The sequence below is a fragment of the Carlito syrichta genome, unplaced genomic scaffold (genome assembly GCF_000164805.1).
Source record: "Carlito syrichta isolate Samal-C Ts95f unplaced genomic scaffold, Tarsius_syrichta-2.0.1 Scaffold288729, whole genome shotgun sequence".
NCBI classification, from domain to species: Eukaryota; Metazoa; Chordata; class Mammalia; order Primates; family Tarsiidae; genus Carlito; species Carlito syrichta.
In genome coordinates this window covers 127,922-140,218 of record NW_007232825.1, presented here as the reverse complement: position 1 = coordinate 140,218, position 12,297 = coordinate 127,922, and the positions used below count along the sequence as shown (strand labels likewise).

The window sequence follows — 12,297 nt, the reverse complement described above, 5'->3', positions numbered from 1 at the left end:
AGGGAAACTGAACTCAGTGTGCATCAGCTGCTGCAACACCCCTCTTTGCAACGGGCCGAGGCCCAAGAAAAGGGGTAGTTCCGCCTCTGCCCTCAGGCCGGGGCTTCCCACCACCGTCCTGCTCCTCAAATTAGCCCACTTCTTGGCCCACTGCTGAAGCTGAAGGAGATGCCACCCCCTCCTGCATTGTTCTTCTGGCCCTCGCTTCCCCGCCCCCGAGTTTCTTCTGGGTGTCCTTATAGTCTGGGTAGGGAGGGGGAGTCTGTGTTCCCTTTTTGTTCCTTTGCAAATAACGAAAGAGCTCCGTGTAAAGCATTTTTGTAAGCTCTGAATAAATTCAGTCTGACTGAATTTTCAGTATGTCCTTGAAGGAAGCGGGTGGAGCTCAAGTTCACCCCCTCAAGTCCATGTAAGAGTCAAGGCTAGGCTGGCAGAATCAGCCCTTAGAAGTCGAGGCATCTGCCTTTTCCGAAGCCTCTAGTGTCCACTCTGTCCTCAACAGGGGGCCCGCTGATTTTGTGACCACCGTGTGATGATGTTGCTCTCCTGCAGGGAGGACCTCCGGCTCCCGCGGAAGGCTTCCTAACTTGACATTCAAACTTCGTGCTCCTGAAAACCATTCTCTGCGGCAGCACCGGCTGGCTTCGTCCCGGAGTTGGGCTCTGGTGACTGGGGCCGAGACTCGGGCTTGGCCTCGCTCTGAAAAGTGCTCAGGAAGGCCTGGGTGGGCCGCCTGGCCGAGGCCCCGCGCCAGGAGGCCCGCCGGAGGAGGGGGCGCTGGATGGAGCGCGGGGTGCCCGCCGTGGAGAGCGCGCGGGCGCGCAGGCGCCTCTCGTGGTTGGCGTGCTGCAGCGACAGGCGGCAGCGCAGCACCTGGGCGAACACCCTGCGGAACTGCCGCGACGAAACGTTGTACAGGAGCGGGTTGATCACCGAGCTCAGGTAGAAGAACGTGTCCGAGAAGGGGAGGAGGATCATGTACGCCCGGAAGTAGGACCTCGTCCAGTCGCGCTTGGGTCTGGCCGCAGCCATGATCCTCCGAAGCTGGTTTGGCATCCAGCAGACGGCCAAGGTCACGACAATCAGCCCTGAGCAGGCAAGCGCGGGGAGAGAGAGGAGACGACAACAACAACGACAACACACACACAAAAAAAAAACAGCATGAGAACTAACTAAATAAAGAAATAGAAACCATAAAATCTTTAGCCCCTCAGTTCTGTGCTTACTGGCCAGGAAATGGGACGCGTTTTTCACTGTTGTGCTCGACAGCTTCTTTTGCCACTAGCAAAAAGAGAATTTAACACTGTTTCAAACCCGAGGGAGTCGGCTGTGTTAAAGACCATTAAATGCTTTCGACAGTGTATTTATACCTGTTGATGCCTGATAACTTTTTTTTTAATGTTTTCATTGGTGTTTGTGTATCCAGAAGGCATTTTATGTTGTCCATGAATCTGGTTTTGTCTTTTTGTTTTAAACGGTTAGATGTGTACATACAGTATAGATGTGTTATATCAAACAGCATTTGTATGTTAAAGAATGTCTGCACAAAGAAGACCCAGTGATGTTTTTAAGTCAAATGGACATGATGTCCCTTTGGTAACAAAGAAGCATATTTAATGGTACTGGTTTTGCATTCAGTTTCAAATGCAAAATCAGGACTCGCCTGTCACCTAGAATGTTTTCCGGATATACACGTGCTAGGTGTGCGCATCTGTAATCATGATGCTCACATCTGCAACAGCACATCTGTTTCTCTTCAAACACTTTTAGATGCATCATCCCTTCTACTCTTGTGGGGGGAAGAAAATTTATTCAAAAACAACGGCAAATATAAAACTTCCTTCAAGTTCAGCCAGTAGCATGCTCCCCGCCTTTGCAGCGCGACGCTGCACTGTTGGCAGTCCAGAAACGATCAGGCCCTAGAAAAGAGACCACTCAGGGGCCCTCCATGTGGATCAGACATTGACTGCCTGTACATTTATTTGCAGTCATCACTACTTCTGCAATTCTGACAGAGAAAAAAAGATGCTACCTAGACCACAAACAACTGAAATCATGAGTATTATGAGAGTTTATCTACAGTTAAAAAAAGAAAAGAACAAAGGAAGATCAGGGGATCTACAGAGCATTACTCTCTCTTTCTCGAGAAGCCAAGGCACCAGGATGTAAGTCTCCATGTGGAGAGCTGATATCTTAAAACAGTATTTGCATCCTCAGAAATGCTTTCTCTTCCTCCTAACTTTGAATCATCATATGATAATAATATAGAAAATTCATTCACATTTTCAAATCTGATTTTCTAGGAAACCACAGGGGAAGCAATAGTTGGCAATGATTGTTTCCTGCCTATGATTGATGGTAAATATTTCATTAATAAATGCTCCAGGAAATGCTGCTACATTCACACATCCAGGGTTAGGCTTCCTGCACATTCTGGCCTGAGCATTGCTTGCCTAGCAGTGAAGAAACCCTAGGTGTGTTCCAATCCTCCATAAATCCCATATGTCAGGAAGGATCTTGGAAATTCTTCTCCTTTGTTAATGTCTAAGGGTTTATCCTGCCAAACCTCAGTCCAAGCTTTGAAACATAAGCCAATTTGGTTCTTTCTTTCTTTTTTCAGAGACAGAGTCTCACTCTGTCCCCCAGGATGAAGAGCGGATGCAGTAGCATGATAATAGTTCACTGCAGCCTTGAGTTCCTGTACTCAAGCAATCCCTCCACCTCAGCCTCCCAAGTGGCTGGAACTAAAGGCATGTGCCACCACGATTGGATAATTTTTTATTGTAGAGATGGGGGGGTCTAACTGTGTTGTCCAGACTGGTCTCGAACTCCCAGCCTCAAGTGATTCTCCTGCCTCAGCCACCCAAAGTGCAGGAATTACAGGCATGAGCCATGACACCCAGTCTTCAGTTTGCTTATTTCTCTCCGTTGAGTTTGCTATCCTGAGAACACTCAGGAAATCTAAAAATAAAATAGACAAAGTAACATATTGATCTGCTAAAAAGGCAAAAACCACCTTAAGTCAAGACTATATTCTGAGTCACCTAGGTACAGCTGCTGGATGGCAACTAAAAAACATTTTTCTGATTTAAAAAAATAATACTTGCCTAGGAAATCAGGGACTTTTTCCCACTGCTTTGAGGAGTACAGGTGCTCTCAGCCACCTGTGCTATTCCAAATTCGTCTCAAGTCCCTGTTCCTTGTTTCCATCTCACACAGCTCTGTCTGAAAGTTTCATCTCATTAATTGTGAAGGAGCTAGGAAGCATATCATACCTGGGGAGGCTACATGTCTTCACAAAGTTTCACTTTTTTTTTCTTTTATCTATCACTGAATTTCAGAGAACAAGTACAACCATCTTCATCTGAGGACTTATTTCCCAGAATATGGAAATCGAGTGCACGGTCTTAGATGTGTGCCATGCAACACTGTGGGAGGTTGTACTTCAGGCAGTGAGAATCTAGAAAGTCGATGAGAGGTGCCTTGTAGTTACCGGGAGTGGAACACAGCACAGCTCTTAAAGCCAACGGACAAAGGCAATGAGAAGAGAAGGCGGGTTTATGTGGCAAGGGGACGAAAGTGATAAAATTGCTTTTCTTCTGCTCTGTCTTTGCTCCTCATTCTCTTGATCTCTTGTTTACACGGCCCTTCCTCTTCTGTCAGCTTCCCACATGCACTTGGCTGGTGTCCAATTGTCCTTGACTGATCATCCCTTCAAAAGGAAGCAGAGTTTGGGAAAAAGCAAGACCAAGCATCCAGGTACGAGGCAAGGGTCAGAGGCAGAACAAGAGTTATGACTTGGTTTGACATTTTAGCCAGGATAAAATTCTTGCTCTGAGATCTAAATGAGCTAAAGTAACTAAGTGGAACAGCCATAAGGAAAAGATGGGGAAGTTTGGTTTTCTGGGATATTAGGTATAAACTTTAAGAACAGGAGAGACAAAGACCTAAATTAGAAATGGAGCCAGACTTTTTTAAATTGTGCATCTAAAGGGTCTAGAGATATAACCTAGAAAAATGGGGAATTTGTATTGAGTTTTCCCTACACCAATTTATGCATAAGCACTCTGCTAATTTCCCATGCATTTCTCACTCCTGACAACTAGCTGGAGGGTTTTGACCTGGTGAGATCAAAACAGTTATTGTCCTCGTTTAACAAATGAGGAAGTAGAGGCTCAGAGAAGGTGAGTTGCCCAAATGCTATAGCTGGGACATATCCTTGCCACACTCCCAAATCCATGATATATATTTTTTTCCCTCAAGATACAATATTATCTGTTTCTCATATTTTCAGTTTTAAAAATACAGAAACACAAGAAAGGAAATATTAGCCATATTTCTCCCATGTAAATGGATTTAGAGCAGTGCTGTCCACTAGAAATATGTAATATGAGCCATATATGTGATTTTTAAAAATTTCTAGTAAACACATTCAAGAAATAAAAAGGTATAAAATCAATTTTAATGTTATCTAATCCAATATACACCAAATATTATCATTTCTTATGTAATTTCAACATGGAATCAATATAAAATTTATTGGTAAGATGTTTCACATTCTTTTTTTTCATAATAAGTCATTGAAACCCAGTGTGACTTTTACTTCTACAGAACATCTCAATTGGGACCAGACACCTGTGACTAGTGGCTTCAGTACTGGATAGCAACAATTAAAATAATCCCTTCCCCAAAGTAGCAAGATTCCTAGTTCTTCCCATTCCCATTCCGCCAACTGTCCCTTTCTCAACCACTACCAAGAGAGTCATGTCAAACCAAGGAAGCCCAAAGGATCTCCCACACAGCCTGCATTTATGACACTACAATGCAACCAACACTTCATCCAGATTATACTCTGAGTATGCATTCTTGGTTATAGCAGAGAACAGGTTTATACATTCTTTTCATATAAAGTCTTCCATATAATGAAACTCCAAATCATTTAAAACCTAAATAATCCTGAAAGCACAAAGATGTATTTTGCATTTCTCATTCTAAACTTTGCCTAGTCATTCTGGAATAAGGCAGATTGTGCCAACTAACTGGCAGGGCTGTTGGAATACATTTCCCCCACCTCAACTGGAGGTGGGAAAAATAGCTGATACTTTCCTTCCTGTGTTTCGAAAGATAATTTTGCTCTATGGAAACGGAGCATTAGGCATACAGGTACAGCCAGTGACAAATGTGAGGCATAGGCTGTGAGTAGTGTAATAGAGGTTAACCTCTCAGAGAAAGAAAACTTGCCCCATCATAAAATTTGTCATTTTATGACAAATAATTGTTCATTTTTACATTTTTTAAAAGCTTATTATTTTAGATGATACTCTGCTGAGAATAAATACCCATGTCCAAAGGTAACTACCTATTCTGGCTACTTGCAGTCAACTCAAGTTCCAGCTATACTGTAGCTAAGACAAAGCTTTAAAGTCTTATTCATGCCCTAATAGAATGTATTAAAGATTTGACTAAATTTACGTTTGGCTGCAATCAATTTGGGCTTGTATATTACATTTGGAAAAAATCTATAATGCTTTGGTCTGTGTGGTGTAACGTGCAGCCTGCAGTTAAATAACTTTAGTGCGAACTTGAATGAAGATCAGTGAACTGAACCCACTCATGTAAAGCAGGTAAACTGTTTTAACTGAATTATTGATAGGTCTGTATTGTACTCCAGACAGCCTTGCACTCTGGGTTATGAAATACCTTCATATCTTATCTGGTTTTCCACATAAAGTACTTGCATTTTTCCTCCTTGATCACCACACGAAAATGACAAGAGCCATTAGATGATGACACAGATTCATTCTTGGCAGAGTAATGTTGTTTAAAAAACAGAAGTAATGCAGATGTCTAACAACGCCCTGCATTGAAGCCTGACATTTCCACAGCATTTGAGTCAGCCTGCTTGGTTTAATCTTTAGAAGTGCATTAAGCTCTGCAGCCTGGAACATGGCAGCTTTGATATATCTGACACTGTGCTCTTCCCCTGCCACTACAACTTTTAAAGTGAAGGTAACAATTTGTGTGTTCCTCAGAATTTATCTTAGAGTCATCAGAGTGTGAGAGAGTAGAAAGAGAGTAGGAGGAGACGAGCTTTGAAACTCCTTTGTCTTATAAATGGGGAAACTGAGGCTAAGTGATTTGCCCAAGATCTCCTGAGGTCAGGTGCCAGGACTTCTTCACCCTGCCAGGCTGCTCATAACACTAGATTCCTAGTTGCCAAGCAAGGCCACATTTTTTCTATGTTTTGTGGGTTTTTTTGTTTTGTTTTGTTTTTTAGTTTTAGGCACAAGTGCTGACCATTCACAGCATGGGATGCAATGAAAGAGGGTCTACATAAAATCTTTTCTACACACTGTCTTGCTTCAGTTTTAGAATCAGTTTCCCCAAGAACAAGCATTTGGCAAAACTCTGAAGCACATATTTCACATATAAAGGAAGGTAAAGTCCCAGCCCAAGGGAGCTGAAGAACATTTAGAAAACAGAATAATAATGTTTAGAAACAAAACGCAACCTGGTGATCTAGCCTGCAATTACTCCATCTTTCCTTCCTTCCTTCCTTCCTTCCTTCCTTCCTTCCTTCCTTCTTTCTTTCTTTCTCTCTCTTTTCTTCTTCTTCTTCTTCTTCCTCCTCCTCCTCCTCCTCCTCCTCTCTCTCTTTCTGTCCTTTCTCTTTCTTTCTTCCTATCTAATTATATGATTCTGTCTATCCATCCATCATCTATCTATTAACTCTCTGTCTACATCATAATGTATCTACAGAGGGTGCCAAAAATGTATACACATTTTAAGAAAGGAAAAAATTTATTAAGATTGTAACACTCAATATATACAGATAACAAAAGATTAACACCATCTTTTGAACAAACATCATACTACACATTGCTACCATAATTCAATTCAACTTCGAAAAAGTAATATATAGATAACATCTCTTTAAATGTGTATATACTTTTTGGCACTCCCAATATATGTATCTGTCCATCCATCCAACTATCTATCTTATATAAGTACCTACTAAAAAAGAATACTTAGCAGAAAAGATCTAGAAAGAAGTAGACTTGATCTCTCCCAAAACAAAGGTATTTTCTGTGATTTAATCCCAAAGATTTGCCTTTCTACCTGGTGTTAAGAGTCCTATTTTACTGAATCTTTAAAGCCTTTAGGGTGCAGGGGGGATGTTGATGCTGATTTAGGATTTCTGTTATTATTATGGCTGCCCTGTATCCTCCTGCCTGTTCTTACTCCATTTTTCAATTTCTCTCTAACCTTGACCATGGTGGGCAGGGGTTAGACATGTCCATCCCCTTCCCCTGTTCCCAGCCCTCTTTTTTTCCCCCAATTTAAGTTCTCTGGACTCGTTTATTCACTTGGCAAGTGCTTCTTGATTGCCTGGGGTCTATTATAGATGCTGTCCTAGGTGCTGACGGTACAAAGCCGAGGAGGACAAGGTGGCCACAGCCTGGTTCTCTAAGGACCAGAAGAATGATCTGAGCAGAGCAATATGGCAGCAACAGGAAGGATTGGCTGAACATTCCCACAGGCAGGAACATCCAGACAGAAAACTAAGGAAGAGTAAGAGTTATCCTGGAAAAGGGTAGCCCAGGCAAAATCACAGCATGAGCAGGGGATGGAGGAATACAACAGCAGCTTACCTTCTGTGAGCTGCAAGGCTCTAGTGTGGCTGCAACGAGGGGGTGGGTAGAGATGGTGGGAAACCGGCATGATTAGAGAACACTCCATCAGGTTTTGTGGACAATAAATTAACTTGCATGTAGTAGGGTAAGGAACATCTGCTTGTCAACTGACATTTAAATAGCAATTGCCAGTGGAAAGTAAGCATATGGTTAGTTGAATGAAGAGCCAGGAAAAGACAAATATATCCAATAAAAGATGTTAGCGCTTTCTCAATTTATATGCTAGTGTTTGCCAATCTGCTTTTGCAAGCCAGCTGACACGTTGATCTCACTCACTGACCTTGTCTGACCTGAGGAGCTCAGTTCAGCATCAACCTTGGCTTAGTCTCCAACCTCTACAACAGTGGTTCTCAAAGCACAGCTCCCTTGAACAGCAGCATCAGCACCACCCAGCAACTTGTTAGAAAGGCAAACTCCTTTTTTTTGAGTTGGAGTCTCACTCTGTCGCCCAGGTTGGAGTGCAGTGACATGCTCCCGGCCACCGCAGCCTCAACCTGCTGGGTTCCAGCGATGCTTCCACCTCAGCCTTCCAAGTAACCGGAACTACAGGCACGCACTACCACGCCCAGCTAATTTTTGATTGATTGTAGAGACAAGGTCTCGCCAAGTTGCCTGGGTGGGTCTCGAACCCATGGGCTCAGGCAATCCACTCACCTCGGCCTCCCAAAGTGCTGGGATTACAGGCTGAGCCACCAAGCCTGGCCAGAAAGGCAAACTCTTAGGCTCCAACTCAGACCTACTGAATTAGAGACTCTGAATTAGTGACCTGTAATCTGAAGTTCACAAGCCCTCAGTCGATTCTGCTGTTCACTCAAGTTGGAGAACACTAGTCTAAGAGAAGCTCAGTTGAGACGGAGCCCTGGACCAGTGGGCATTGGTAGGGGCCCTATCACTGTTACCTGCTTGCCTTTGGAGCATCACATCTGAATGCGCATCTGTGGACTGAGCTTACCCCCACTAAGAGCTTCCTCCCCCAACTCCTTTCCTTGACAACCATCCCACCAGTCCCTCTCATTCTGTGCAGCACCCTCCCCCATCCTGTCTCCTGTCTTTCCCTCTCCATTCTCCCTCTTCCTCCCTTTCCTTCCCCTTTTGTCTCATTTTCCCCTACTTCTCCTTTTAACCTCCATTTCTCCTCTTTCTTTAGAGGTAAAGCAGTGACATCTTTTTTCTCTTCTCTCTGCTTTTACCCCTATCTCTTCCTGTCTCTCCAAGATCACCACAAACCAAGCCCTGTAGAGCCCTTGCCAGCCCACACCACACCTCTCCCTTCCATTATTTTATTAGATGGTCTTGAGAAGGCTACTGAGTCAGCTGCAGGCAAGTTCCTTAACAGCTAACAGGTAGCTGCCAGAGATGGCAGTCACCACTCATTGCTACGTTTGTCAAAGGAGAGTAGAGAGACTTTGGACACAGCTCTGAAGGGGTGAAGTTAACCGTGAACTGAACGCATCCTCCACACAGAGCCAAATTTAGGTCCCATGTCCTCTCACCCGGCCGCACTTACTTAGACACCTGTAGTCACTTTTCCAAGGACCTGTCAGCTTGGTGGCCTTTGTTTAAACAGATCTGCCTTCTCGCCCTCTTTCCTATTGAGGAATTTTTTCTTTCAGAGAAGACAGAATAGCTGTCGGGATTTGGTTTTCAGAGAGGGGTGCAGGCCACAGCTTTGAAGTGATGTAAACGCCACAGATGGTTGCTTCTGTCCGTGAAGACAGATGCTTTGATGTCCCATTCTTGGCCCAGCTGTTTGATGGAGCCCAAGAAAGAACTCTCTCCCTGGTGTGATTCCATCCACCATGTTGAGGCCAGAGACCTCTGAAACATGGCACAGAAGCCAGATTCCAAGCAGGCTGCAATTTGCTAAGCATTACATTCATCTCCTTCTGCTCTACAAACTTCAGTATAAGAAGAAAAACGATCAATCGCTGCAATAACAAACATGTATCTCCAAAATAAACCCTCCTGTCTGGGGGCTGTAGGACAGCTGCTTGCACTCAAAGTAAACAGCATTTCGGGTCGTCATTATGGTTTAGTGCCTCTGCCCCTTTATGATGCATGATAAATGATCAACTGGAATCTGCTAAATAAATATTTTTCTATGTGGATCTCAACTGTATGTAGCCGTGTGACTTTCTGTGAAAACAGTCTGTTCTAAATCCACTGATAATAAGTCCCCAAGTGTGGTGTGGCTATGAAAGCCTGCGGCTATTTCTTAGCCTAACAGGTGAAACCAAATGCTTCTTCCCTCACAACACACAGCACAGGAGTGGGTGGTGGTAACAAGGGGCATGATGCCCTCCAAACATCGGATGGGGAAGCTGCAGACCATGAGATGGAGAAGCTCATAGTGAGGTATTCCCCAAGGGGATACCACCCAGGCACTAGCCCTGCCACGTATCAACACTGATGAACAGCTGCAAGGCTACACTTTTAATAGAATTTAGCTCCCTGGAAATAGTAGAGAATTAAAACCCTAGAATGCCAGTACCAAAAAGACCTCAGACATTAGTCTTCTGGGAGCTAGCAGAATCCCCAGAGAAATGGGATGAGATGCCCAAATTCACACAGCCCGCGAGTCTAAACATAGGCCTGCCAGTTCGGTGGTGTTTGCACTGGCCAAGCTCCTTTTAGAGCTGGATGAAGTCAAGCAGTCCTTGGGTGAAGCCAGCGAGCGCGCTCAGCCAAGCCCACACTTCACGGCCATTTCAGGATTGTAGAGACAAGCAAACATGCCTGCAGACCCTTTTCCATCCAACCTCACTCTCCCTTCCTGAGATCCCTGCGTGGACCCCCAGGCCCTGGAAGGACCAGCACACAGTGCCAGAGACTGAGGCAGAGAAGCGGCTAGTCAGGGCCTGTCTTTCCCACCCAGACTGGGGAGGTCCAGCAGGGGAGAGCGCAGACCTAAGAGCTTCCTCCTTTTTGGGGGGGTCTCTTTTATAGCTGAAGCGGTCTGGAATAGAGAATCAGTCTCTCAAAGGCTATGAGCTAGAAGGTACTGTCAACCTGTATTATCCAAAGGTAAAGCTAAACACCAGCTACCACCTCCTGATACCGCTATAGAAATAGTAACAAGGATTAAAGGTAAGATAATGGTTTCTGTCCACCAGTGTATAGAATGTACTTGTCAGCTCAGGCTGACATAACAAAATACTGCGGACTGAGTGGTGTAAACAAGATCAAGATGCCAGTCCATTTGGTGCCCGATAAAGGCCCTCTTCTTGGCTTGCAGATGGCCACCTTCTTTCTGTGTTCTCACAAATGATGGGGGTAGGATATAGGGGAAGGAGAGGCAATCTCTTCCTCTTCTAATAAAGTCACCAATCCTGTTGGATCAGCACCTCACCCTTATGACCTCATCTAACCTTAATTACCTCCTAACAACCCTACAACCAAATATAGTCATATTTGGGGTTAGGTTTTCAACATATCACTGGGTTCATGGCATTCAGCAACAAATCCACACTGACTTCTATATCCCAGTCTCCATTACCTGATAGGTTCCCCCACCTCCCATCTGTTCTCTTTGGTTCCCAGCCCTCTGCACTTTCTGTTCTTTTGCCCGGGCAACACTTTTCTCATCTTCTTTTCTTCTTTTTCTCTCTTCCTCCCTCCTCCTCTCATTCCAACTTTCCTTGCTAGTCTGATCTTAGTCCACAAGTTTCTGCTTAAGTATCACTGCCTCCAGAAAGCTTTCCTTGACTCTACAAATCTATATCAAGTTCCCTTCCATGAGTTCACCAAGACCTTTCATCCCCACCCCCCGTTACTATAACACAACAGTGTAAACTAGACCATGAGGGTAAGACACTCTGTCTTCACTATGGTCTCCTCAGTGCATAGCAGGAAACCTTTACATAGTAGTTGCTCAGTAGATAATTGTAAGAGGGAGGGATGGAAGGAGAGTGCTCAAGTTAGAAGCTGGGACAGGAGGGCATTTAACATACATTCATCTAATGTCTATAGAAGCCATTTGAAGCTGGCTTCACTGTCCAGAGGGGTCAGTATTAGCCCTCTTGACTTGGGATCTAAGTGCCTGGTATTTCCATTTCCATCTCCATGCTGAGGGGAAGAGAAGAAGACAGTGAGAATTGAGAGAAGGGATCACTACATTCAAGCAATACCAGAATCCCCAGCCCAAGAAAGAGGACTAGACAGGGGTTGGGGAGCTTTGGATTCTGACAACCACCTTCAGGGACCAGCATCTTTAGCATTAATGCCCCTCTGCTACTGACTAACCCTGAGTACTCTATACTAAAAAGGTCATTCATTTTCCTGCTTCTCTGCAAGAAGAGAGAATGGGGGAGAACACATGTGCATCAATTGGTAAAACAGGATATGGATATAGAAAGCCACATTTACCAAAGACATATTGGAGGACATTCACTTGTCCCAAAATAATTCACCTCAGAGGTCCTTTAAATTGCAATCCCCCATGAAGGTGCTATAAGTCTTTGTCAGAGAAGCTGCAGACCAAGAGCCAGAGCATAGGGCTGACATATGCTGCCAAAGAGGGAAACTAGGAGATAACTGATGAGGAAGCACCTAGAAGAGCACCTGGTAAAGGCAGTGGGGCACCATTTCTACACTCTGTGGCCTC

At 44.4% G+C, this 12,297-nt stretch overlaps 1 protein-coding gene across 1 annotated transcript; it reads right to left on the bottom strand.

Annotated features, from left to right (window-relative positions):
- Positions 1-349: 349 nt before the first annotated feature.
- On the bottom strand, positions 350-1,272 carry LOC103255923 (G-protein coupled receptor 39). Its single transcript, XM_008053827.2, has one exon. It carries the CDS (start codon positions 1,054-1,056, stop codon positions 595-597), a length of 462 nt encoding a protein of 153 aa, XP_008052018.1. The 5' UTR covers positions 1,057-1,272; the 3' UTR covers positions 350-594.
- Positions 1,273-12,297: the final 11,025 nt, after the last annotated feature.